At 52.2% G+C, this 27,573-nt stretch overlaps 1 protein-coding gene across 1 annotated transcript; it reads right to left on the bottom strand.

Annotated features, from left to right (window-relative positions):
* Positions 1-369: 369 nt before the first annotated feature.
* PCSK6 (proprotein convertase subtilisin/kexin type 6) lies at positions 370-27,393 on the bottom strand (the record flags this gene model as incomplete). Its single annotated transcript, XM_054168858.1, is given in 19 exon segments — positions 370-2,041; positions 2,452-2,564; positions 4,363-4,486; positions 5,900-5,991; positions 7,892-7,979; positions 8,364-8,560; positions 9,075-9,177; positions 9,767-9,946; positions 12,141-12,277; positions 12,524-12,712; positions 14,012-14,129; positions 14,588-14,691; positions 16,637-16,737; positions 18,605-18,817; positions 23,095-23,267; positions 26,614-26,644; positions 26,646-26,672; positions 26,674-26,721; positions 27,307-27,393. Coding segments are annotated over 19 exon segments (2,223 nt in total), but the record flags the coding sequence as incomplete, so codon positions are not given.
* Positions 27,394-27,573: the final 180 nt, after the last annotated feature.

Raw genomic sequence — 27,573 nt, 5'->3', positions numbered from 1 at the left:
ATGATCCCCAGAGGTCCCTTGCACTCCCAACCGTCCTGGGATTCTGTGATATGCCCAGATGTGCCTAAGTGTGGCCCCAAACACTAGCCAGCCAGTCCTGGGTGCACCACAACTGCCAGCCCAGCCTGGCATGGGGCAGATACGCAGGATGAGTTTCCTCTGAAGGTAAAAGACCTTTATGAGAACAAAAGTGGGTTTTGCAGATGCAGGTCATCTGCTCCTACAGGTGCTCTGAGCTGATCCAGAGCTCTGGCCAGGACAGCTGCTTTGTCCAGCAAAATAAAGATGCATGGTGCATTGCTGCCCTGCCTCTTGCTGAGATGGCAGCTGCATGAATTTGGAAAGACACAGATTCATTTGTCAGGGGGAGATCAATAGTTTATTAACTTCAAGGTCAGTTCACCAAAGCTCCATCTTTCCTTAGGTTTGGTCCAGGCAGGTGAGCACTGGTGGTGGTAAGGCTCTCCCCTCTCCACCTGGCTGAGGTAAGCTCTAAGCTGGCAAGCCCAGGCAGGGCGCAGGAGGTTGCAGCTGAAACCAAGCAGGCATTATCCCAGCTCCACCAGGAGCTGGTGACAATCCCTACTCTGAATTTCACTGGCAAAAAGTTTAACTTGTTGAAACTATTAACAATGAAAATCAGAACATGCAGCACAGGAAAGAGTGTTTACATATGTCTGGTGCAAAGAGCAGCTCTGCAAGGTCAGAGGGGAGAAAAGGAAGATGCAAGACAAAAAAAGATTCCCCACTCCCATATGAAAAATAGTCCACAGAGAAAAAAACAAACCAAAACCAAAACAAAGATTGCATAAGTTATTAAAAAAAAAAATCTGCAAAACAACATAGCCAAGGATATTTTAAACACAATTATATAAACACCACGTGACTTACTATTAAGACAGAGCATGAAAAGGTTTTTTTGGGGGAAGGGTTGTGTAGAATTAAAGAGTTTTCTGGACAGATTCTTGGAATATCTCTTTTGGAAACAGATGCCCAAGAAAAATGACTGCCATGAGCAGAGAACTTTGTGAGAGAGAAGGGTATGCCCACAAAACAGGGGAAGGACCACAATGCAAAATGCCAGGAGAGATTAACTGGGGCACCATTTTGTTTAGAGGAAGGATCTAGCTCATTCCAGTTAATCAGCAACTTACTAGTAGTTCCAGGAAGGAAATTCATGGTAAGTGTGATCCCACAGACTGGTCCATGTGGATGAATCCCCTCCCTGAGTTCCTAAGACGCATTGTAGGCACAAAGGTTTTGCCTGCCCGCAAAAGCCCTGCAGACTGGCTGGGCTGACAGCTCAGAGCCACGGGGATCAGCTCTTGCTTTGGTCCTTAAATCTCCACTTATTGCCACGGCCAGAGAGAAACAGCTAGGGACCGAATCCGAACAGGAGTGCCAGAGCAGGCTGCAGGGCTCTGCTCCAAGAACCATCCAGTTCATCGTCTCACCTACGTACAGAGCACGGCACTGGCCGCAGCAGTGCCAGTTCGTATCAGCCATCATCCAGCAGGAAAGAGTACTGGGAACCGAGCCAGGAACGGCTCTTGCATCGCAGGAGTGCCAAGTCCTGCATCCTTTGCAGCAAGGGCTCCTGCCAGCCCCTTGGAGCAGGCAGATCAGTAGGAATTCTGCAACGAACCAAGCGTGTGTACGTGGATCGCGCCTTGGTCCCTGCTCACAGGGAGTGTTTGAGAGTATTAATATCACCCTGTCTGCTGCCTTTCAGGACTCGATGGCTCAGGGTCCCATCCAACCTCTGCTTAACATATTGCTCTAGAGACACGCCGACGGTGATATTAAAGCTATCAAACTCAGGAGCCGATGCTCAACGGCACCATGCAAACCCTCCCAAAGCTGAAAAGATACACTTCCGTCCCAAACACCTGGCAAAACTGGGCTGGCAGTTGGAAGTCCTCGATGGATGCGGAGGCTGAACATTACCCGGCCATGAGACATGTCTGACAGCAGAACTGTACAAACAGCTTCTTTTCACAGAGCTTGTTTGATTTCACCATCTCACAGAACATCTTGTCAGCTGGGAGGCCCAGGCGAGGAACAAGAGAAAATGAGAGCAGATTAACATTCTAAACAAACAAACACTGCACGTAACAGGCGGTGCGATTCGTCCCAGTGTTGAAGAGAGCAAATTGAAAGGAGTCGCTTTTTAAGGGCATCTTTCACATGGTCGGAATGGAGAAACAAAGCAGCTTTGCAGAGAGTGGGAGAATTAGCCCCAAGACTAAACTAATGAAACATAAACACTTGGATGAGTTTGAGCAACAGGCAGATATCCAGCAGCTCTGCCAGGTAATCTGCCCATCGCAGCTGCAGTCCAGCAAGCCCAGGAGCTTCAACACTTTCTGCTCTTAAGGGAATCCCCCAAACCTCTCATTTTTGCTACCGGGGAAGCACTGTAGTGCCAGGAGTTCTGCCACAACTACTTACCATTGGTGCAGGTTTCATTTGTCACACAGGAGCCACCAAGGAGGCTAAAACCTTCTTTACACTTGAGGCAGTTTCCACTGGAGCCCTCACAGGCTGAGCAGTGGTCATCACACCTGGGGACAGAGACCCTGCTCTGAACCAGCACCAACACCCCAACCTCAAGCCTCCAAAACAGGCCATTGGCCAGATAATATTTCTGCTGGCACTGGGATTGACCCTGAGTACATGCAAGACAGTGAATCTGAGGCTTGAAAAGCTGTCAAAGCCCTGGGAAAAGAGAGCTCAGCGGTGCCAGTTCGATGCTGGTGACAACCAGTGACATCCCAAAAGTGCTGGCCTGCTGGGAAGGCTCAGCAGGACATGCATCTCACTTCCCAGCAATCCCAGTTACAAAAAGGGCTCTGAGGGAAACTAGGGAAGAGAGTCCATCCGCTGTGCCTCCCACTGGGGAATGGTGGTTTGCAGAGACTGTACCCAAAACCCCTGGGAAGGGAAGCTGGCCCCCGTTCCGCCCTGCTGGAGAGCCAGCGCAGGGGAATGGAGCCCTGGGCAGGCACTGCGCGTTCCCGAGTCACCCTTAATCCTTCCCTTTCATGTCTGCTTCCATAAGGCAGAATCCACTCCCACTCCCCACTTCAAGCATGGAGTGCTGGTGTGTGGGAGCCAACCGCTGCCTCCCGGCATCTCCCAGCTCCCGCACGCAGCCCCGTGCTGGGCTCCTCCAACACAGCCATGGGGCAAATGGGGCAGGGTTGACTGAAAGCTGGGATACCTGCCTCAACATCACCGTTCCTGGGGCTGGGGTTGAGCCCTTTCCCCTGCAGCTCTAGGACACCTCGGCTGGCTGATTCCAGTGGGGGAGAGTACAGCTTTGCTGCTCTGAAATCTATAGGGCAGGGATGTGTGGGGCCCAGCCCCATGGCTACTCTGGCTCCCAAATTAGTGTTTCAATCTCCCTAGTAAACAGCTCCAGCTCCAAGATGTTTTCAGCATCGGGTTTTGTTTTTTTTTATCACAGCTGTCAGTGCTCCCCATTGGTCCCAGCTGTGCTCCAGGCACAATCATAGAATAGAGGCAGAATCATAAAATAGAATCACAGAAAAGACCTTTAAGATCATCAAGTCCAACTGTTAACACAGCACCGCCAGGTCGCCACTAAACCATGGCCCTCAGCACCACATCTACACAGCTTTTCTCAATCCCTCTGGGGATGGGGACTCCACCGCTGCCCTGGGCAGTCTGTTTCAAGACTTGACGACCCTTTCAGGTAGGAAATTGTTCCTCATGTCCAACCTAAACCTCCCCTGGTGCAACCTGAGGCCATTTCCTCTTGTCCTATCACTTGTTCCTTGAAAGAAGAGGCTGACCCCTACCTGGCTCCAATCTTGGTTCAGGGAGCCAGAAAGTCTCTCTTGAGCCTCCTTTCCTCCAGGCTGAATAACTCCAATTTCCTCAACTGCTCATCAACAGACTTGTGCTCTAGACCCTTCACCAGCCTGCTGCCCTTTTTTGGACCCACCCCAGCACCAAAATCTCCTTCTTGTAGTGAGGGGCCCAAAACTGAACCCAGTACTCTAAATGCTGTCTCATCACTACCAAGTACAGGGGGATAATTATGTCTCTAGTCATGCTGGTCACACCATTTCTGACCCGAGCCAGGATACTTTTGGCCTTCTTGGTCACCTGGGCACATGCTGGCTCACATTCAGCTGGCTGCTGATCAACACCCCCAGGTCCTTTTCCGCCGGGCAGTTTCCAGCCGCTCTGGCCCAAGCCTGGAGCATTCATGGGGTTGTTGAGCCTCATCCCATTGATCCAGCCTGTCCGGATCTCTCCGCAGAGCCTCCCTACCCTCAAACCACTCATCTTGGCATCACCTGTGCTTACTGAGGGACCTCTTGCAGACCATACCTCTTGCAGACTTTGTTCGGCAGCCCATGGCTGTCAGCAGGGTAGAAGCCCTCACGGCAGGTAGGGACACAGTGCCAGTGTGGTGTGAGGCTCTCGGGGGTGCAGGGTGTGCAGTCCTCCTTGCCTGTGGGCACCGGGGTGAGAGCAGATGACATGGGAGGCTTTAAGAGACAGGTACCACATCACACCAGTGTGGCTACAGCCTTACATGAGATGGGAGGCACCAGCTGGGTCTGCCCCATATGTGCCCAGCAGTGAACAAGTTACTTGTTGTGTGCTGCTTGGCTCCCACTCTGAAAATATCATCTTCCATCTCCCCAGAAATTATCTCCCACTCTCCAAAAAAAATAAAACCCAGCTCCCATTAAAAAGATAAAACCTGCTCAAAAAACCAAGCTCCCACTCCAAAAACCCAAGATCCTATTCAAGTAAACTCAAATCCAGCTCAAAAAGCCCTACTCCCACCTGAAACCCCACTACTCCCACCCCCCCCCAAAAAAAAGCCAGGACCCAGTGTCCTGCCCTTCTGTAGAGCCAAGAGCTGGCAACAAGGGCATGGCAGGGGACAGCACATCAAAGTCCCCTCCCAAGTGTGCCCCAGATTGGCTTTCCCACCCTGTGCAGAGCAAAATGTGGCACAAATGATGCTGAATTTGGATGTGGAGAAGCTGGAGGAGGGAAGGGCTTGGGAGAGGAGCTGGGAAGGCAGCAGGTCCCACTCTGACATTGGGACATTGCATCTGGATGGTAAACCTCAGTGATGGAGGTGGTGTTATAATAGGCTTTCCATGCACCAGGCTTGAGAAATGGTTATGCAGGCAAAGGAAACCAAAAAAAGGCATAAAAAATAATTGTGGTGAAGTACATTTACACTGACTGGAATAAGAATTAGAAGGGAAGTAATTTTCTTAAGGGATTAAGAGCCTGTTCCCTTCCATGCTTGCCAGCAAGATCAATAAGTATTTTGGATTTAGTCTTCGGAAATTGCCCATGTATGACATGAGATTCACGCCACGGAACATGAAGTGTCTAGAGATCATAGTATCATCAGATCTATGATGATTTTGAGGGCAGACACAAGCATTAACAATGGAAAATAATTGGACTCTCAAAAAGCAAAACATGCAGGATTTAAAGGGAACACTGAACGACTGTGGGCAGCAAGGGGAAGCCGACAGCGGCCAGCCTGGCCCCACGGGATGGCCAGGATAACGCACCTCAGCTGCCTGGCACTTTTATACGCTTCCATCACCCTGAGAGGGTTTTACAGCCTCCCCCACAACCTTATTAAACTAAAGCAGTGGCTCCAGAGGAATCAGGAAATAAAGAATGACTCTAATAAAAATGTAAAAAAGCCCTAAAAACGTTTCTAACATGAATACATTCCCAGCCCCTCGTGGGATGTACTGGAGACATGGGATTGCTTCCACTTCAGCATGACAGGCCTTGGTTCAGGGTGGGTAAGGTGCCCGTCACCAGTTCCTGCTGCACCAGAGCTCTGGCCTTTGCAGGGGATGCTGCATGGCAAGAGACATACCTGTGCTGGCAGGGCAGGGCTCGCACCGGTGGGGCTCCCGGCTGAGGTACATGGCAGGCTGGCACTCTGGCACACAGCTCTCTCCCACCAGGCTGCCAGGAAAGATCAGAGAATGGGTTTGGTTGGAAGGAACCTTAAAGATATCTACTTCCAACCACCTCACCATGGGCAGGGACACCTTCTACTAGCCCAGGTTGCTCAGGGCCATGTCCAACCTGCCAGGGAGGGGCATCCACAACCTCCCATGGCAGCCTGTTCCAGAGTCTCACCACCCTCACTGTAAAGAATTTCTCTCTCATCTCCAGTCTAAATCTCCCCTCTTCCAGCTCAAAGCCATTGCTCCTTGTCCCAGCACTACAAGCCCTTCTAAAAAGTCCCTCCCCAGCTCTCCTGTAGCCCCCTTCATATGCTGGAAGGCTTCTATAAGGTCTCCCCCAGAGCCTTCTCTTCTCCAGGCTGAATAGCCCAGACTCTCCCAGCCTGTCCGCATAGGAGAGCTGCTCCAGCCCTCTGATCATGTTTGTGACCTCTGGGCGCCCCAGAACTGGATGCGGTACTCCAAGTGGGGTCTAACCAGGAGCAGAAGGGCAGAATCACCTCCCTTGTCCTGCTGGCCACGCTTTTTTTGATGCAGCCCAGGATATGGTTGCATTCTGGGCTGCAAGCACACATGGCCAGCTCATGCTGAGTTTTTCCATCAACTGACAGAAAACCCAAAAGCAGAGAGGTCATTTGCACACAAAGCTACAGGCTGTGGGGACTCTACACAGCCCATTCCCATCGCGACATCCCCCAGTGCCCCACAGCAGCTTCAGCCCACAGCACAGGAAGCGCTGGAAATCCAGACAGCACTTCAGGAGAAATGAAAGCCCTGCCTGGACCAAAGGGACAGCTGCAGGCTCCCTAATTAAGTATCTAGGAGGAAACAAAATTGGTTTTTTCCCATGGGCAGCCAGCCAGGCTCTCCCAAAGACCTTTTGCACTGCAAGCTCCCCGGAATAAAAGGAAATTAGTTCAGTGCCATGTCTGGGCTAGCACAGCTTCAACATGGCAGGGACGATTTGAAGTCCCAGCTTAAAAGGATATTGGACAATAAAAAGCAAGCGCTGTGCAGGTTATGTCTGACAAGTGCCTCCACTTTTGCTTATACAAGGGTGTAGATAATCTATTGGCAGTGGCAATTTCCTTCTCTGAGCGAGCTCAGCTGCTGCACCATGGCTCTGGGCTGCTTACAGCCCCCCAGCAAAGTGTTACAGGATCACAGTTCCATGGGAGCTTGGAGATGGAAAACAAGTTCTCCCCAGTGCCAGTGCTGCTTGCCAGCATGGCTGGGCTCTGCATCCCACCAGAGAGCCATCAGCAAGGGCACTCAGTGCTCCTTGCAGGGTCAGGGCTGCTCCACTTGCACCTGTATTACTGGAAAACCACTATCCTGTACCCACCCCATTGAACAGGTACATTAGGTAACATTTTCTCACATGGACGCAGCAGAGGGAAAGGCTTCTGCACATGCAGGGAACATTTTCAGACTTCTTGGAGCAGCTCAGCCCTGTACTGGCTCTGCTAGCCGAGCAAAACCAAGTGTCCTGTTCAGCTGGGATGGCTCTGATTGAGCCACCTGAGACCTGGGAAGAAACCTGTGCTTTGCAATGTGTGATGTGAACATTTTCATTGCTTTCCCCTGCATTTTAGATGCTGTGATGCTGGAAACTGCTCTGGTCTTATTCACCAAATTTGGACGAGCACTCCTGAACCTGCAGCACAGCCCTTAGCCACCATACTGGCAAGAGCTGGAGAAGGGGAAACTAAATTTAGATAGTACTTTTCAGCTAAGAAAGGGACATGAATCACCACCTTTAAAATCCCAGACCTCAGCTGCAGTACCACAGCAGCAAGATCTCAGATCCTTGACTAATTCACTTTCTGATTTCCCACTGGTCCTCCCAGGTTTAAGCCACAGGTACCAGCACTCCTCCCAAGTTGGTGCTTTACCTGAATCCATCTTTGCAAGCAGTGCATCTGTCTGCTTCGCCCACGCATTTTTTGCAGCTTGGATGACATTTCAGACAGCGTTTCTGACCTTTTGAAAAACAAGGTAAGGCAGGGAGAATAAAATCTGGACAGTGATTTGCAAACAGCAGTCGGAGCCACAAAGCCCTGCTGCACTCCAGTGCCAGCTCCCTGGGGCAGAGGCAGGTCCCCCTTCCCCAACAGGTCCCTGGTACTGCTGCTGATCTTATCTGTCATTGCTTGCTGAGAAATAAACTTTGCAAGCAGTTAGGATCATGAATTACAGACTTCTAATTATGAGCTGAGTTGAGCATCTCTGTTTTGCATCACCCTCTGAACACCTAGAGGTGAAGTGGCCCGGGGGGAAATTCAAAGCCAGCACTCAAAAGTCAAGCTGTTTTCCCCATCTGCAGCACTTCCCTGCTGCAGCCTGTGAGTGATGAAACTTCCTTACGTTCCTCGGCGTAGAACCCAGGCGGACACAGCCCCACGCAGGTGCTCGTCTGCTGGTGGTGGTAGAGGCTCCTCCTGCAGGCCGTGCACTGTGTGGGTCCCCTCCCGACACAGCGCTCGCAGCCCTTGTGGCACCGGCGGCACCTCCGGGCACCTCTGTCACCGAAGAACCCCACGGGGCACGAGCTGACACACAGCCTGGGGAAGGAACCCAGAGCACCCAGCCACCTCCTGGCAGCCAGGTGCCCACCACCATCCTTCCTCTCACAGCATTTTGGGTGTCCCCCAGCCTTTGTGGCAGTTAGGCCTTATTCCTCTTAAAATGGAGGGTGGCTCCGAAATAAGGAGCTGGGGACTCTCCTGGACAGCAGCTCCAGCTGGGAGGAAACTTTCCCTTCGCCAGCCCAAGAGATGGAAGAACAGAACCCCCAGTTCCAGAAGTGATCTGGCACCTCAGCCAGCTGTCCCCTGGGCGTGGGTGACCCCAGCTGGTGAAGACGATGCCTCTTCTCCAGCATGCCCATGACCCTCCAGGGCTCTCCAGCTCCACATCCCCCACCCTATCATATCCTAGTCCCACACCTCCTGCCTGCTGTTTTACCTCTCATACACTAGTCTGTCTGGCAAACATCACCCTTGCTGCAGTGTGAGCCCTGGGGAAAGGTGACACCCCCACCCAAGGACCCTGCAGGAACAACCCACCCCCCCTCACCTGCCTGTTTTCATGTTGCCCAGGCTGTAGTGGATGCAGTTCAAGCACTGGTCAGCACTGGGGCCGTCACAGCCCTGGTCACCGCACTCGGGGTGGCATGGACCTGGGGAGGGAGAGACTAGCTCATTGCAGAGAGAGATTGAGCATTCCCCAGGCCCTGCTGCCAGGATGCTCTGAGTGCATCCTTCTGGGAGGGATGGAGATGGGGAAGGTGCTGGAGAGCCTCCACCTATCTTATCCTAGATCTATTATCCCACAGACCTTCTGTATCTTGTCCTGTGAGGTTGTACGGCTTTGGGTGTTCGTTTCTCCTCCAGCCCATCCTCCCAGCATGAATCCCACCCAAGCATCATCCAGCTGAACCCCTTGGATCACCTTTGAAAGAGAAGCTGGAGGCTCTCCTTGGGGAATAGAGACACCTGCCCTTGCCCATGCTGGGGTGGAAGCAGGGGCAGAGGAGCCGTTTTTACTCCTCAGATGGCTGCACCACTAATTTGTGGTGGGAGCACTGGGATGGGGAGTTTTGCTATTTTCTAATTTCACTGTCCTGCTGCCCCATGCTGGCCACAGGCAAGGCTCCTCCCAGGCTGCCTTGGCCCCGGGCAGGATCAGGCCTTGTGGCTCCTCGGTCAGGATTGCATTTTCCCAGATACTTCAGAAGGGGACAACATGGTGGCTCAGCCAGTGCTTACCTGTGTACTCCTCTTCCTCCTCCACCACCTCCACCTGACTCTGCAGGAAGGCAGCTCTTGATGGCTTCATCTCTGATGCTGGCACCTCCAGCATCCTCCCATGGGACTGGGAACCTTCCAGCGTGGTGTAGGGGTGTTCAGCTGTCCCATAGAAGAGAAGGCTCCACTCCTTCAGCTTCCCTGTGGAGCAAGCACAATGTCACCCACCCCGCTCCCCATCCTGCTCTTCCCTGGGTGACCTGGCTTTGAGGGAAGCAGGAGGAGGATGGGCCAGGTGGTCAGGGCTTCACCACTGCCATGGCAACACAGAAGCAAACAATGAACACCCAGAAATGTCCATGAGCCCCTGAGCTTTCAGCCCCTGTGAATCAGCTGTTCAGGGCACCTACAAAGATTTTTGATGCTACAACTTGTCTGATGAACCTACGTGTGGAAAGATCCACTAACTTTAACAGCTCCATAATGGAGGGTTCATTCTGTCTGCTCAAAGCCACCCGGCACATGCTGGATTATGTCTTGCTGCTGTTGTTCCAGCCACCACCCTTTCCAACATTTTAGAGCTTGGTGTCCCCCCAAATAGCACAGGATCACCAGACTCTGTGCTACACCTGGAGGCAGAGGACCGCCCCCCAGCCTCACACCCGTCCCAGGGTCTTCCCCAACCCATACTGCTTTGGAGAGGGTTCCAAAACCCAGTGCTGCTTCTTTCCACAGCTGTTGCTCTTTCAATTCCCCATCAATACTAGTCCCTTCATGCCCACATCATGCTGAGCTCGAACTGCTCATCCCTGTGTTTCCAGGAAGTGCTTAAAATTTCCAACTCCCAAATCCCTTGGCTCTCCAAAAGGGCTGAGAGGACCTTGCTGTGGAGCCTGCAAAGGGGCAAGCTTGGGTGGCATCAGCTGGGGAAGAGGTCAGCCCTGCACCTCCAGCACAAGAATTAAATTTAAAGTGCCCTGTGTGAGGCAAGCTTGGGCTGCATGGGGCTGATGCTGGGGATGTGCCAGCCACTGGACACCCACAATATTCCACTGGCAATAAATTAACCAGTTTAATTGGTTTAATTTAACGGTGGTAACATTTAATAACCATTTCTGCCACAGGCTGGGAGCATCATCCCTCTATTTCCTCCCACTTGGTCCTCTGCCTCAAACCTGGTGCAGACCCTTTGAGGGGGGCAACTTAATCTGAAAGGAGGTTGGAGTGAGGTGGGGGTTGCTCTCTTCTCCCTAGTATCAGGTGACAGAAAAAGAGGAAGTGGCCTGAAACGGTGCTAGGGAAGGTTTAGACTGGATATTAGGAAAAATTTCTTCTCTGCAAGAGTGGCCTGGCATTGGAACAGTCTGCCCAGGGATGTGGTGGAGTCACTGTCCCTGGAGCTGCTCAAGAAACCTGTGGTCATGGCTCTTGGGGACATGGTTCAAAGGTGGTCTTAGGTTGAAGGTTGGACTGGATGACCTTAGAGGTCATTTCCAACAGAAACCGTTCTGTGATTCTGTGTTTCTACCACGCTCATTTTCATTTTACTTTGCAAAGCCACATACAGCTGAGCCCTGACACCAGCCAGGGGCTCAGAGACAGCTGCCTCAAACTGGAACTGCAGGGGGAAAGCAGCTCCGTGGGCGCTTTCTGCCACTCACCGAGTTCAAAAGATTTTGAGTGAAGGCAGCAAACAAACACTTTCTGCACAATGAACCCTTACGTGCCTCTCCTGCCAGAAAGTTGTGTGGGAGAGGGTTTTAATGTACTCCTGGATTCTTATCATTAAGTTTGTGGATTTTAACACCCCCTCAACACACACCAGCCCCAGGCAGGGAGCTTCATGCCCCAGCAAGGTAGCTACCCCTTCCCAGTGGGACCAGATCCCATCCTCTTTGGCCCCCTTTGTTGGGAAGGGGTCAGGGAGCAGGCAGCCGAGCCAGGGACAGGAGGACATGGTGGGGATCTGGCTGAGCCCAGCCACCTCCTGCCAGCACAGTGGCAGTTGGGGGAGGATGTCCATCCGTCCATCCACAGCCCAAGGGGCATTGTCCCCTTGTGCCATTGCACAACCAGCCCACACACCAGATGTCCCAGCAGCAAAGCAAAACAAACAAACAACAATTACAGCTCTTGAGTTCCCTCCTTTTGACTCATTACAGTTTAATTTTGGAAACCTGGGTCTCGGTTGCAACCAGTTTGCTGGTGGGAGAAAACCCGCTCCCAGCTCCGCCAGACTGGCAGCCTCCTGTGCTCCGGGCTGAAGTTTTATTCCTATTTTTAATTCCCCTTTGCTGAAGATCACAAAACTCACAGCAAGTGTGACAGCCTAGAGAAGCAGTCTGCAGGAAGGTCTGGGGGAGAGGGGGACCGGTGAGTGCAGGGGGACCCTCACCTTGCACCGTGGGGTTGCGCACTTGGGACGGTGTGTCATGGATCTCCAGGGTCCACTCCCCCGCCGCTCGTTCCCCCCAGCAGTGGACAGTCATGAACTCCCAGCCCTGGAACCCCTTGTTGGAGTGGTCAAACACCCTGCAATGGTAGTGCTGTGCATCAGGAAGCATGACCTCGAGTGTCACATTTAACCAGAAAAGGTAGATAGGCAATTAAGGATTTTAGGGATCCCTGCATCCACCTGCCCTTGCATGGAGTCCTCCTGCAGCCGAGGCCCAAACATGCCTCTCACCTTCCCTAAAAAGTTATCAAGGAAGCTTGCAGCAATCCCCTAGGTGAGGATGCTGCCCAGCTCAGCCATGTGCTGGCTCCAGCTGCTCTTACCTCCTGGCAAGGAGCTGCGACCTGGTCCCCGCGGGAGAGATGAGGCTGATCTGGAGGTCCCCCCGGCGCGGGTGCGAGATGCTGAGCCTCACCACGACGTGCTCCAAGTAGAGCACCTGCTGGTCGCGGCGCTCAGCGCAGGCGCTGCTGAGGGTGCTGGTGCGCAGCACCTGGTCTGCACGGATGTACCTGCCAGGGACAGGCGCAGCATCACCCTGGGGATGGCAGTGCTCACACTTCCCAGCAGTGTGGATGCCCAGTTATATTTGAACCTGGTCTTCTGCTGCTTCCCAGCAAAGATCATCTCATCCTCAATTGCAACACAGTGTTCTAGCAAGGAAATCTGCTGAGCTGCGTGATGGTAATGAGAGGAGTTTGAGCTGCCTCTAAGATCTATGCCTTATGGGCTGCAAGGGCGCTGCTTCATTATAATTACCAGTGCAGCATTCCTCTTTGGGCTGTAATTAGTGTCTGTATCAGATAAATAGTTTCATGAACACACTTGGCTCCAAATTCATTCCCGCTTTGCACACACGAGTCATTCCGAAGAAACCGCTCTGCTGATGAACAACTCTGCAGCCAGACAGAGGTAACAACCATTTGGTCAGATCCCTGATCAGGGAATCACAGAATCATAGACCGGTTTGGAAGGGACCTTTCCACATCACCTAGTCCAATACCCCTGCAGTCAGCAGGGACATCTGCAACTACAGCAGGTTGCTCAGAGCCACATCTAACCTGACCTGATCCAAGGAGGGGGATCTACCACCTCTCTGGGCAACCCGGGCCAGCGCTTCCCTACCTTCATCACACAATTGCCTCCTTATTTATATAAAACAGAAATATATAAAACTCCTTCTATATTATAGTCTCACAGTTTAACCTTGCAGGGACAGATCTACCAAGGATGAAATGTGAGCCTAAGCTGGTTTGAACCTGAAGCCAAATTGAAAGTGATCCCAGACACTGGAAATCTGGGAACCCTTGCAACAAAGCACCAGTTTTTCGTGTCTTCCACTAAGGCGAGCTGTTTGGTGGAGGAAGGAGGAGAGCCCAACACATCATGACTCGTGCAGGACCCAGCAGGCAAGTTGGTTTTGGCCTCTCACCATCAGCCCTCAAAAACTCCCTCTTGATCACCCATCATGGGAGCAAAAGCATGGAAAGAGCAACAAGAAATCACCTGCTGTCAAAGCTAGGCCTAGAGAGCCCTCACAGGACCTGCTCTGAGCTGAGTCATACATACAGACCCCAGGTGGGCACTTCTGGGTCAATAAACAGACTTCAGGGTGGCAGTGAGAGTCACTGACTATAAACCCCATGAACATCACCTCAGCTGCACATGGGCTTGTCCTAGCCAACCTGACTCCCAATTTCTCTTTCCAAAAGCCAGGACAGCAGCTGAGCCCCGCAAGAGCTGGCTCCACCCAAGCTCCTTCCAAGTCAGCCACAGGCCCAAAGGGAGCTCCCCCACCTTGTGGTACTCACTTGGCCACCCTGTCCAGGCTTCCCACGCAGACATGCTGGGGAGGGACAGCCTTCCACTTCTTGGCTTCCACCACAATAGCATCCGCATCCACCAGTCCAAAGCCATACAGATGGCTAACTGGAAAGAGAGAAGACTCAGAAACCCTCTGCCCCCCAAGAGGGGGCCAGCAGCTCCTTCTTGGAGCTTGCTGGAGCGTCCTCCACCCACCATGGAAGGTGTGGAGTTGGTATTGGATATGAGGTGCTCCAATGCATGAAGCTCATCATCCTGCCCAAGTTACACCTCAAATTTGCACTGACACCACAGAAAACCGTTGCTGGGAGCACCCCAGCAAAAGGAGCACCTCAGGAGAGCTTCACTGAGCCAGGCTTCCCAGCCTCCACCAAACAATGCTTCCAAGCATCTCACCCCACAAATGACTGCCCTCTCCTCCCTTTGCTCAGCACCTCAATGGTAGAAGCATTCAAGCCAGCTGAGATCTGACATCTAGGACAAACACTTCCACACATGATGTTCTGGAGACTTTCATTTTCTTTCATGGCCATTTTTACCACACCACCCCCATGGCCCCTCACCTTTGTACCCTGCACCATTAGTCTTCCAGTCAGCTGCTCGCAGGTGCACTGGCCGTGAGGTTTTGACCAGCAGATGCTGGACATCCCTCCAGGTGAGCAGGGGGCTGCAACGACACATGGCTCATGGGATGACTCTGCTGCTCCCAGTCTTCCCAGCAGCAGCAGATAACCACACTGGATTAAAAAAACCCCAAGCCCTCATTATCACAGTATATTAGAGGTTGGAAGGGACCTTAAGAGATCATCAGATCCAGCCCCCTGCCAGAGCAGGATCACTTAAGGTAGTCTGCACAGGAATGCATCCAGGTGGGTTTTGAAAGTCTCCTGAGAAGGAGACTCCACAGCCTCCCTGGGCAGCCTGATCCAGTGCTCTGTCACCCTCACTGTAAAGAAGTTTCTCCTCATGTTGAGGAGAAACTTCTATGTTCAAGCTTCTATGTTCAAGCTTCAACCTGCTGTTCCTTGTCTTATTACTGTGCACCACCCAAAAGAGCTTGGCCCTCTCCATTTGACACCCACCCCTCAGATATTGATACACATTGATGAGATCCCCTTTCAGTCTTCTCAAGACTGCTCTGAGCGAGCATGAACCAATTATTTTAATCCTGATTCCCTGCCTGAAGGTTGGTGACCAGTTGGGGTGCCCCAGTAGAGGGGAAGGATCCACAGCATCCCCAGGAAGAGATTCCACGTGCCTGTGGGCACTGCAAGGTGTATTCCTGGCCAAGGGTATTTAGCTTCCATGCTCTGGGCTATCTAGAACAAATCAGGAAGGTTTTCCCCTTTTTCTTATGGGAGACTGGGAAGAAAGCACACCCTGAGGCAGAAGATGGTATCACCGGCTCACCGATACCTTTTCTGTATAGGAATAACAACAAAAATTGCTGGAAAACCCTCCTGTGTTGCTCATTTAACAGCAAAGTGAAACCCAAAGTGTTTCTAAACCCTTCCAGGCTGGGTTTGTGTGAGGTTTGGGTGTTTCCAGGGTGCTGGACACTAAGCACTTTTGAGCCCCTCAAGGGATGGTGCTGAAGAATTCTCCACGCTTTTTCCTACAGCTGGTTCTTCAGCATCTTGGGCTGTGATTATTGTGCTCTCAGGCAACACTTAAGAACAGAAATTCAATTTATTCCTTCTTGTCATAATGGAGTGTCTGAGCACCAAGTTCTGGTTCTTCATGTCATGTTTTATGCCTCAGCTAAACAATTCAGAAATTACATCTAGAGCTCTTAACATACTTGTAATGAAAAAGGCATCTCTGCAAACACTCCCACCCAACTAGAGGGGAGGGACTGGAGCCGACATGCCACAGGTGTTGTCCCCAGACACGAGCTCAGCGCTGTCTTGTGGCTTGTTCCCAACCTCGATTTCATTTCCACCCCATCAAAATACTAGTAATAGTGAGAAGCTCATGAGATGATGCTCCATGGAGCAGCACGGGGATGCCCAAAGGGTGAGTCTAGTCCCCTGAGGGGCTGCTCCTAGTCTGGGGGATCACGATGGGACCGGAATGAGACCAAGATAAAACTGGGATTGGGACAAGAGGCAAAGAGCAGCTTGTTTGAGCCAGGGACTGTGTTGCTGCTGGTCACACCGCGTAGCTTTTGCATAAGTGACCGTTTTCCCCAAAAAAACATTAAACACTTGCTGGAAACCATCACTTCTACAGGCATTTTCCATTTCCCATGATGATTTGCAACATGTTTTTCCAGGAAGTATTTCTAAAACTCATGTTGGAGCTGGCTGTCAGCAGTTTCAACACACCAAACACAAAGCCTGACTTATCTCACCGACCCCAACTTTTCAACAGATGGCAACAAGTGAAGAATTAGCTCAACAAAGCACCTGCAGGAAGATTAGATGCAAAACAACAACACTCTATCAAGCCTTGCCAGAAAGGAACCATTTACAGTACCTTTGCCCCACTATGAGTTGCTTCAGAGGAAAGAAAACAAAAACAAAATTCACCTTTTTTCTTTCTGGTTTTGCTTCCCAGCTACTAAATTTGGAAATCTGTCCCCACAAGCTGGTGGGTGAGGTCACACTTACTTTGCCTCCAAAGCCAAGGCGATGATACCTGCAACCATGGGGGCAGACACAGAGGTGCCAGTGTGGCCATCAGTGCAGCGGTGCCGCAGATCTGTGGTGACCTGTGGAGAGAGAAGCTGCAGTCCCTGTGCTGCTGGAGATGCTCCCAGCATGGGTGCTGCCTCACTCAGAGCCCAGGTTTGCCAGGCACGCTCTCAGTTTGGACCTGAGCCTGCCGGCACCCACATGCTGCCATGGCTCCCATGCCGTCAGGGTACTCTGAGCCCCCTAAAATGGGCTGTAGATACCTTTGGTGCTTTAGAAAACACCTCTGCTTACACTTTGCTCAGAGATGCAAAAACTATGTGAAATTCAAAACCAAAACGTCAATTTTGCTGCAGATCAGCTGGAGGAGAAATCAAGCATGGAGCAGTGTGAGCAGGGCAGGCACCCATAGGTGCATTTTGAGCAGTGCCATCTTAAATACTTTCCTTAAAAGCTGCTGGAGAAATGCCACTTTTATGGGGGGGCTGAAAAAGGGCCAAAAAAAGGCATTTCCAGCTTTTTTGTTTCAGGAAAGAGCACAATGCCTGGGAACCAAGTGCCTGGAGAGAGAAGGTGGGCAAAGAGATCCTCTGTTGATTATTTTTTTTCTAAAGATTCCTGGGGGTTGAGTTAATCTAGCAATTTATTTTTTGGGGGGGGGGGGGGGGGTGAGGGGAGGGACTTCTGTCAGCCGGTTTCTCCCCAGGGTACCCCTGGAAGGTATTTTTTAAGCCAATGATGCTCCAGCAGCTGGAGCCGGTGCTGGCTTCAGCCATACAAACACTCGTGAGTGTCATGAAAATGGCGTTTGGATCCGGTGCTCTGTCTGGAAATGACTGTTTTAGAGGACAAACACATCGGTCATGAATTTAAACAAAGGTAAAAAGTTGTAAAAACACCACGTTTTGTCAAAAAATCATTTGGGTGGGAAATTCCCTCCCAGCTCAGGTAAAGGGTCATGCTGGTGAGGGATGTTTTACTGCCTGAAGTTCAGATGATGCATAGGGATACTGGGGATGAAACACTTTGCTGTGACAAGCCCTCAGCAGGCGTTGGGATGTGGCAGAGCCTGGGCAGCAGGACATGGTTGATCCACACAGGCACATGCTTTCAGGCAATTCCTGGGCACCAGAAAGTCTCTGCTCCCTGTTTGAGGTTGCCACATCTCTGCCAAACACTTCCAGAATGATCAGAGGAATGGCAGACCTGCCACATGGAGAAAGACAGAGAGATGGGTTTGTTCAGCTTTCAGAAGAGAAGCCTTAGGGGACACCTTATTACCATGGACCAGCGCAAGAAGGGTGGCTACCAGGACGCTGGGGACTCCCTTTTTACAAGGAGTCATGTGGAAAACACAAGGGGCAGCAGGTACAAGTTACTGCTGAGGAGATTCTCATTGGAATCCAGAAGAAAATGTTTCCCCAAGAGAACAGTTAAACATTGGAGTCATCTCCTAGGGAAGTGGTGGATCCTACACTGCACAGTTTTAAGACTCAGCTTGCCAGGGTGCTGGGCCAGCTCTTCTCAACTACACTGCTACCTAGAAAGGTTGGACCAGATGATCCTGGGGGGGTCCCTTCCCACCTGGCATTCCATGGCTCTTTATCCTCCCTCATTTTGATTTGTCTCAGGCTAAAAATCCCGAAGGCTCCCTTTTTATAATCCTAAGCCAGTGAGCAGGCACTTTGGGGGACAGGTAAATACCTGCCCTGGTATTTCTGCAAACCTCCAGCCCTTTCAGCCATTGCCCAGGGATAACGGATGCAGCCCAGAGCCCTTCCAAAGGACCAGAGCAACGCTGGCCTCAACATCAAAAACCCCAAGCAAACCCCATCACAGGGCTGTGGGCAATGCCTGGCTCTTAGACCTAAGCCATCATGCAGCCCAACCACCCAGAGAGCGCCCAGGGGATGCTGCCTCACCCAGCACTGGGGTAAGACTCACAATCTTCCGCTCATAGAAAGCGCCGCTGCTGTAGGTGGTGGCGAGAGTGGAGGCACACTCCTCCAGATACCAGGGCTTGTAGCCATTCTCAGTGGTGCTGCTGATGGAGATGGTGTAGATGCTGTTGGTGTAGCCATCACAGGAGCAGTAGTCACCTTCTCTGCCGCCGTTCCCTGACGCCCAGACAAAAATGGACCCCAGACCTCTGCGACCCTGTGGGCAAAGAGGGGATGGGAGGTGAGAAGAGTTGTTTGTCCAGCTTGAGAGGGCAAAGAAAAATTTCTTTACTGGAAGAGTGGTCAGGCATTGGAACAGGCTGCCCAGGGAGGTGGTGGTGTCACCGTGCCTCGAAGCATTCAAGAAATGCGTGGCCATGGCGCGTCAGGGCATGGTTTAATGGCCACGGCAGTGTTGGGGTGATGGGTGGACCTGATGATTTTAGAGGCCCTTCCCAACTGAAACAACTCTATCATCCTACAATCTTGGCACAAGAAGGAAGGGACAGTCCTCTCTGGTGCGGGGGTGCTGTTGGTAAGCCTGATTTTTGGGTCTGAATATAGGGTTCAATGAAAGTGGAAGGATGAGTCCCATCCTGCCCTGCACTCGGCCAGCCCTGCTTTTACAGGCAGTGACTCCCTGCAACGATGGGAGATCCTCTGGACACAGGGATTTTGCTACCTTCTGTGGGGGTGAAATATCTGAGGTGCTCAGAGCCCTTGGACCAGGAGGTAACACCCCCTCACTGCACCTTCTGGGGTGCAGGGATGGCCCTGCTGGAGGAACTGACAGGGAACACCCCAAACCCCACATCTCCTGCCCCCTGCAAAGTTCCTCGTGACCCCACCTGAACCAGCAGAAACCTTCCCCCGGCCTATCTTTCAGGTTCATTTTGTTTGTATTTTGTAAACCCTTCCTTTTCTCCCCACTGCCATCACTGGGCAAGAACATCTGACGGAGCCGGCCCTACTGGGTACATGTGCGGGAGCCCAAGGGTAACTTGGGGGGGCAGAAGGGATGTGCCAACCACCCAGACCTCCCCAGAGCTGGGGGAAAATCCCACCCAGCAGCAGTGGCTGTGATGCCAAAAAGGGGCCCCTACGGAAGCCAACGGTGCTGCTCCATCCAAAACCACTGCCAGGGCACCCAGGAATAACCCAGCCCGGGGGGTACTGCAGTCCCAGGGGAGGATTTTGGTGACCCAAGGGGGTTTGGGGCAGGAAATGAAGTGGCTGGTTCACTTCCCTGCCCAGTGAGGCAGGGCTCTCTGGGGAGGGTGGCTTGCTGCCAGGCTTGGCAGGCGATGGAAGCGCACAGTGGAGGCAGAGCAGCCCCATCTTCCCCACGGGCTGCTCCTGCCACCAAGAGATTTCAGCTCTAGCCTGGGCAGATCTGGTGTTTACCTCCCTCCCACTGCTTCCTCCACAAAAAACAACAATAATAAAAAGTAGCTCTGCTCTGGAGGAATTCAATGGGATTTATTTAGGGTTTGAAGTGCCAGGGGGAAAGGGATTATGATCACCTGTCTTGCCCTCCTCCTGGGGCAGAGGCTCTTCCAAGCTGACCCTGCCTCTGGAGCTAAGTCAGGAGCTAAGTCAGGCTCCTTCCTTACATTATGAAAGTTTTCATTATCTGGGCAGCCTTCCAGCCAAACTGGAGGGGATTTCCCTAGCAATGATTTAATAGAGCTGTCTGGAGCTTTTTTCTACAAGAAAAAAGAAGTGCAGTTGCAAAGGGAACTATTGCCCTGCCTCACATCATGGCGAGCTAAGCCCAGCTCACCAGCCCACCAAGCCTGCTGCTGCCATCTCCAGTCTTGCTCTCCAGAGTTTCCTGGATCTCTGAGGCAGCAGTATTCCAGCCCACATGCTCAGCACAGGCAGAGATCATCATGCACTTCAACACTAAAATCATACAATTAATTTGTCTGGAAAAGACCTTTAGGATCATTGAGTCCAACCATTACCTAGCTCTACCAAGTCTGGGGCTAAGCCATGTCGCTCAGCACTACATTTCTGCATCCTTTAAAAGCCTCCAGGGATGAGGCTGGGGAGCCTGTTTCAGTGTCAGAGAACCCTTTCAGTGAAAAAGTTTCTTCACACATCCAACCTAAACCTCCCCCGGAGCAACCGGAGGCCGTTTCCTCTCATGCTATCATTTGTTCTTTGGGAGAAGAGACCAACCCCCACCTCGCTCCAATCTCCTTTCAGGGAGTTGTGGAGAGACAGACATCTCCTCTCAGCCTCCTCTTCTCCAGGCTAAACACCCCCAGGCCCCTCAGCCACTCCTCACCAGCCCTGTTGTCCAGACCCTTCACCAGCTTCCACTCATCTCAGCAGACCAGCCCCACTGCATTAGGCTTTCCTAAATCGTTATTCAGATGAATACAACCAGACACTGACTGCTGAAGACTTGCGAAAACATAGCAATGTTTCCAACTGCAAATGGGGCTCAGCAAAGCGCGGTCAAACCTCCCTTGCGTCCCCACCTCACCGGCGCTGAGAAAAGCTGCTCAGTTCTGGTTCAAACTCACGTCCCTGGTATGCCTGGGCAGGGCTGCACTGGAAGAAAGTAGGGTTGGAGCCAGCACAGTTGCACAAGGACACAAACAGGCACATGAAAGACACTGCAGTGATGCACATCTACCACCTGACAGTGTCTTCTAGCAAAGTAAGAACTCACCACATACTGCAGCTCCCCCGGGCTGGGAAAAAACACGCTTTTCCTTTGCTCTCAAACAAGCAGCCACCAAGACCTCTGTGAGCAGACCTCAAACACCCAGCTTCTTTGTTTGCCGCCCTCCTCAGTGGAGGAGCTCCTAGCTGCTACAAAACCTGGATCTGGACATCACTTAAAGCAGGGAATCACTTAGAATCATAGAATCAATAAGGTTGGAAAGGACCTCAAAGATCATCAAGTCCAACCTGTCACCCCAGACCTCATGACTACTAAACCATGGCTTAAGGCAGGGAACCCCTCCCTGGGCAAGGCTGGGGATGATCCAGCTCACCCCAGTAGCACATTGGTTGGATGTGGCATGCAGAGCATCTCCCTGCTCCTGCGAGTGTAAGGAGGATAAATATCCTCTCGTTAGCTCTGGAATTAATAAGGTGTGGCTGGAAGAGCAAGCAACAAGATGACAAATTACCCCAGCACAGCCCTATCGCTAACAGATAACGGTTGTTCTAATGTTTCCATTAAAAACTCACATTTTAAGGATTTATAACTCAGTTACAGCTCTTTCCTTGGGGTAGAGGTGGTGGCTAACTCTCTGCTTGCAGCTTCCCTTCTTATTTACAGAGAAGTTAGGAATTAAGAGCTGTGTATGTGGGATATTGGGTGCTGCAAACACGGGGGGCATCTGATGTGCACTGGGAGATAGAACAAGCATCCCAAAACAGTGGGGCCATGCTGGGCAAGTACCCTGATCCCACATGGAAAAACAAGGACTAAAAAGTAGTTAGTTCTTGGTGTTTCCACAGTGAGAGCTGCCTAGCACTCCAGTGGGAAAGCTGCTCCACCCTAAACTGAGATAACAGCAGTGTCGCCTCAACCCATGGCCACCCCCACTCCCAGCCTGCTGTGGGGACAGGCAGTAGAGGCAGGGGTGGAGGCAGGAAGGAAGCAGGAGGATTTCCAAGCCCAACTTGGGGGTACAGCTGGCAAAACCTCAACCCTGAACTGCGCAAAGCACATGGGGGGACCCACTGCAGAGCCCTGAGCCACCAGGACACTTACCCACGGCACTTGCACAGCTGCCAAGAAAGGTCTTTTTTCCAGTGCTTTTAGCCAATATTGGGCATTTTTTAAAAGCACCCAAAAAGAGAAGAGGCACGAGAAGGTTGGGGCATCCCCAGCAGGGACTGACGGCCACCAGTCATGCGTGATGGCAGCTGAATCCTCCCACTAGTGAACTTCAGGGACAGTCATCTGATTCTTTCCTGCACGCCCATGGCTAAATTGTATGTCATGTGGCCACAACACACCCACATGCTCCAGGTAGAAAACCAGGGAAAAGCTTAATTTGATGGGACGGGATACTGGGAGCTTGGGGAGACTGAAGGAGAGTGAACGAAGATGTTAGGGGGGTGGCTGCTTCCCTCCACACCAGCACCCGGGGTCCTTTTTGAGGTGCAAAGTCACCCCCCAAAACCCGCTTTGGGTTTCTCAGCACAGCAGAGCTTTGCAATACAACTTGGCAACTGCCTGCTGTTGCCAGAGCTCTGCCCAGTGGCCAACCATGCCGAGGGGTCCCTCCGGGGCCAAGCCATCACCGGGCACCTCCCACTGTCACCGCCCTCAGCTGCAAAATCCACCGGAGCTCTTAGGGACGCCGGGGCAAAGCAGGAACAGTTAGAGACGATTGACTGCCCCCGCCCCCAGCCCTGGTGTTGGCATTGCCTTGGGGCCAGCGCCGGCTGCAGCCCCGGCACGCGTTCCCCACGGGGCAGGAGGAGGAGGGCGAGCACGTCTGGGTGCTGCAGGATCCACACCTTTTTAATGCCATGCTCAAAAGCCTGTTTGGCCAATAGACCAGGTCCATCAACTGTCTTCCCATCATCATCTGGCCCCCAGCTCGCGCTGTAAATGTCAATGTAATCGGGTCTGATGCCAAGCGACTTCGCTTCAACAACATCTGTTACATCGCCATCTAACATACGAATGCCTAAAAGCACAAAAACAGACGTTAGGGCTCCATGGCTTGGATGGCAGAGTGAGGCTCGCAGCCAGGGGCTCTGCCGGAGGCGGCGCAGAGCGCACAGCTCCGCGCGGCTGAGCTGCCTGGCGGTGGAGCGCTGGGGAGCTGTGGGGCAAGTCTTGGGGGCTGCTAGCCTCAAGGTAAGTGATGGAGAGGGAGGGGTTAAAATTAAAACTTGCTAACCCTCCATCAGTGGGCACTGGGAGCAGTGCTGCACTCCCTGGCAGCAAAACTCTACCCTGAACTCCTTTTTTGCTCCCTTTTAATTCCTTAGCTAAATCGTTCTCCATCTGGAATGTACTGGTGCTTCCTGAACACTCATGCCCCGCCTCCCCCATGCCCCCCCCCAGTTTTGGGCACCAAGGTGGGATGAAGCTCTGGTCATGAATGGGGACAACTGTGACCAAACTGCAACCCCATTGCTGCCTAACTGATGTCAGCAGTGCCCAGGATGGGGAGAAGCCCCAGGCTATGGACACAGCCAGAATCAAAGCCAGGACCCCAACCCATGCCACCTGGGACAACCTCCCTCTCTTCCAGATGGCAATGTGGGGAGGGGCTGCCCACAGCCTTTCACAGGCAGAGCCCACCATGTCTCATGAGGAGAGCGACTCATCTCCAACCTCTAACTGCTGCAATATAAGGATGACAACCCCCTCTGCTCCCCATGGCCCTTTGCCTCTTGAATTCCCACCTCCACATGGCAGGCAGAGGCTGCTGGGCACCACAAAAGGCTGCCCAGAAACTGCCCTTCCAGGAAGAGATGCTGGAAATTTCAGCATTGCATTTTGCCAGCCAGGGAGAGTCTGGTTTATAAAAATGCATTTCCCCTGCCACATGGAGTTTCCTTTAAGCAAACAAATGCAGGCAGATGTCCTTACAGCTGCACTCTGGATACCAGTCAACTGAAATACCTCTTTCTGAAGCTGTCCCTTACCAGTCAAAAACAAGCTCTGAAATATACAGCCAGGGAGCAGAGCAGTTCCCAAAAAATTCCTCTCTGTGTCATGTTAGCAAGACAACATGAGGAGAAGGGGTAAAAAGCCAAGCCTGGTGCAAGTAAAACCAACCAAGGAATTGTTTTTAGTGCTAGCTCAACGTGGGAATGTTCATCAGTAACCCCAAAGCCAGCTCAAAGTTAGTGCTAAGTCAGGTCTAAGTCAACCCATAGCAACCCCAAATGTATCTTCAAGTCTGCCTGAAATAGCCCAAAGCCAACTCAAAATTAGCTCAAAGCCAGCCCAACGTTAGCTCAAAGTCAAGTCTAAGTTAACCCAAAGGCAACCCAAGTTCAGGTCAAAGTCATCCCGAAGCAGCTCACAGCCAACTCAGTCAGCCTAGAGTCAAGCCAAAGCCAGGCTGCAGCCACCTCAAAGCCAGCTCAAAAGCAGCACAGTGACAACCACCCATGATGCAGGAACCGCCTGAGTCAATAACAGGGAGCAGGGAAGGATGCTGCAAAATAAAAGGGCTCTTTGCCGAGGAGGGAGCAATACTGGCCTCCAAAGTGAGTGTTTGGGGAGAGGAAAGGAGGACTGGCATGAGCCCTTTTTGTTTCTTGAGCAGCGATGTATTTTGCCCAGAGCAAATGAAAAGCAATGCAAGGGCAGTGAAGAGCAGCCAGTAAAATTAGATGGTAGCTCTCCAAGTGTGACAAATAGGCTTCCCCAACAAGTGCTCATCTGTCGCTGCTTTGTGTAATCCATCTCACATCACTCTCACTGCAGCATTTTCCTCCACGATCCCAAATTCAATAGGCCTTTCTCTTTTCCTGTTGCAGGAAACCCGTGGCCTTCAGCTCTCTGCCAGGTGCCCTGTCTCACTCAGCACCTCCCCAGCACACCCTGATGGTGAGGCACTCATTAAAGGAAGCTAATTAAAATGAGACCTCATAGGCTGTTATAAAGCCATCACCTAACGCTTGACTGCGTGGCTGCTGCAAGAACTGGGCTTGAATGGGAGCACGAAGGCAACTGCCTGATCCTGCAGGATGCAGAACCGCCTGAAATCCCACTGGGAACTTTGCCATGCTCTGCTGCTGCTGCTTGCTGTGTGCTTGAAGATGGATTTTTAGAGGCAAGAAGGGTTTAAGAAGCAAGAGGCCATCCCATGTGCAGGGCACACAGGGGATGGGATGGGATGGGATGGGATGGGATGGGATGGGATGGGATGGGATGGGATGGGATGGGATGGGATGGGATGGTGCAGCCTTTCCAGACCCTGACACTCCCTCATTCACCCTTCCCAGGGTTACTTCTTTCCTTGGGGGATTCTTCCAGCACAGGGAAACACTGACAATTCTCAGCCAGGAGGAGGACTGCCCACTGGCACTGATTTCAGAAAGGCAGAACCCTAACAAAAGCTGCTTCTTGCACAGCCAGGATCAACATGCCAAGAGAAGCAATTAATCCCTGAATCCACCCATAGGTGCTTGGGTTCATGCTCCTGACAGTGACGTCTCCCAGTGTGGGATCGTAGGAGGGCTTGCAGTAAAATCCCCTGTCCTGTTCCAGCTCTCTGTGGGATGGGGCTAAAGCCCCCAGTAAGGACCCAGCTCCAGGCATTTTTCCCCTGCTTGGTCCCACCAGCCACACAGATGGGACACTGCACTCCTACCCCAAACCCCTCTTGACACCTCCACCTCCTCAGCAGTTGCTCTACCAGCCCGGGGCTGCCCAGAGCAGCCTGAGCTCAAACCAGCCTCCAAAAACAGGTAGGCTAATGGAAGTGAGCCCTGTGACATTGGTTGCTGCCAGGCTCCAATCTGGTGATAAAGATACATTTGCTTCCCACATTTGCTTCCCTGTGTTATTTGAGGGGCCTTGCAAAGGTCCCCCTACCCCATGCAGATCCAGACCCCCACTTCCTCTGAGTTTTCCCCATGAGGAAGCAAGCTCATCTGCAGAGATCAACCTCATGAATGAGTGATTTCAGTTCTGAAGCCAAACCAGCAGCCCCAACCACAGCAGCCCCAAGTACAGCCCCCCTGAGAGCAGCTGTGGACTGCTGGGATGAAACCACCGCATCCTTGGTGCTTGTACATCCTCGCAGCAAGGAGGTAGTCCAAGCAGAAGGTTTGCAGCCCAAAATGTATCAGGTGGGAGTCCTCTGCACCCTGTGTCACCCATCCTCCTCCAAGCCCCACCAGGGCTCTCTGCAGCTGTGGCACCAAGGAGGAGATGCTCTCCCACCAATATCTGGTGGACCAGCAACCCACCACCCGCCCCAGGAGCCTGTCAGTAGGACAGGATGGCCACAGTCTCTCAGGGGGACAGCAAAGGGTAGGGGAGCTGCAGGCAGGCACCAGCCTCACCTCCAATGCGTGCGTTGTAGGCAATGCCCACCGATGCAATAGGAGTTGTTCGCCGCTGCTTGCCACCTCCCCTGCGCAGCGAGTGCCATGCCCTGCAGAGAGAAACCCCTATCAGCTGATGGCCCACGGCCAAAGACTCCTCCAGCCACCCAGAAACCAGCCCTAGGCTGAGCAATGGACAGAAGTGCTCCAAGAACTACAGAGCCTTTACCCAAAATCCAGAGCAAGGAAACTTAAAGCAGACAGCAATCTGCTGTTTGCATCTTGCACCTAGATGCAACTTTCTCTTTGCTTTTTGCACCTCGGTGAAACTTGCTCTTCACATCTTTCGGCCAAAAGCAATTTGCTCTTTGCTTTTGCACCTAAATTCTATCTGCTCTTTGTATTCCCATCCACGTGCCCATCCTGCATTAACTGAAGCCCAGAAAGTGCCTCCAAGCTTTGACATCTAGGCCACCCAGCCTCACTCATGTGGTTTAATCCTCGACCACTGTGAGGAACCCCCTGGTGCATCGTGCCATGGCTCAGAGCTCCACTGGCAACCAGGGGTTGGATTTGCATTAGACAACAACTCCGCACCAAGTCCATAACACAATGTCCTCTGCAGCATTGGGAAGGGGCATTAGGCCATGGACCAGGAAGAAACCCCATGAGGGGACACCCAGACCTGGGGACCCAGGCAGTCAGCATCACGTACTTGTTCTCGTTGCTGGCGTCATAGCGTGGAGTCGGGTCGTGGTCGTTCCCATTGACATCATAGCTGGCGAGAGGGTCCTGAAAATGTTGCCACCGTTAGATTCCACTCAGAAGCACAGTGTGGGCCACAGTGGCCCTGGCAGTGGTGTGGTCCTGCCTCACCTGCAGCCACTGTGGTAGCCAGTGGAGCCGAGCCAGGCAAAAATGACATTTTCCCCTTAGTTTCTCATCAGCTTGCTCGGGGTGAATAGATTTGGGCTGCAA

Source organism: Dryobates pubescens, chromosome 17, assembly GCF_014839835.1.
Source record: "Dryobates pubescens isolate bDryPub1 chromosome 17, bDryPub1.pri, whole genome shotgun sequence".
In the NCBI taxonomy this organism is placed as follows: domain Eukaryota; kingdom Metazoa; phylum Chordata; class Aves; order Piciformes; family Picidae; genus Dryobates; species Dryobates pubescens.
This window is presented reverse-complemented; position numbering and strand designations above follow the sequence as displayed.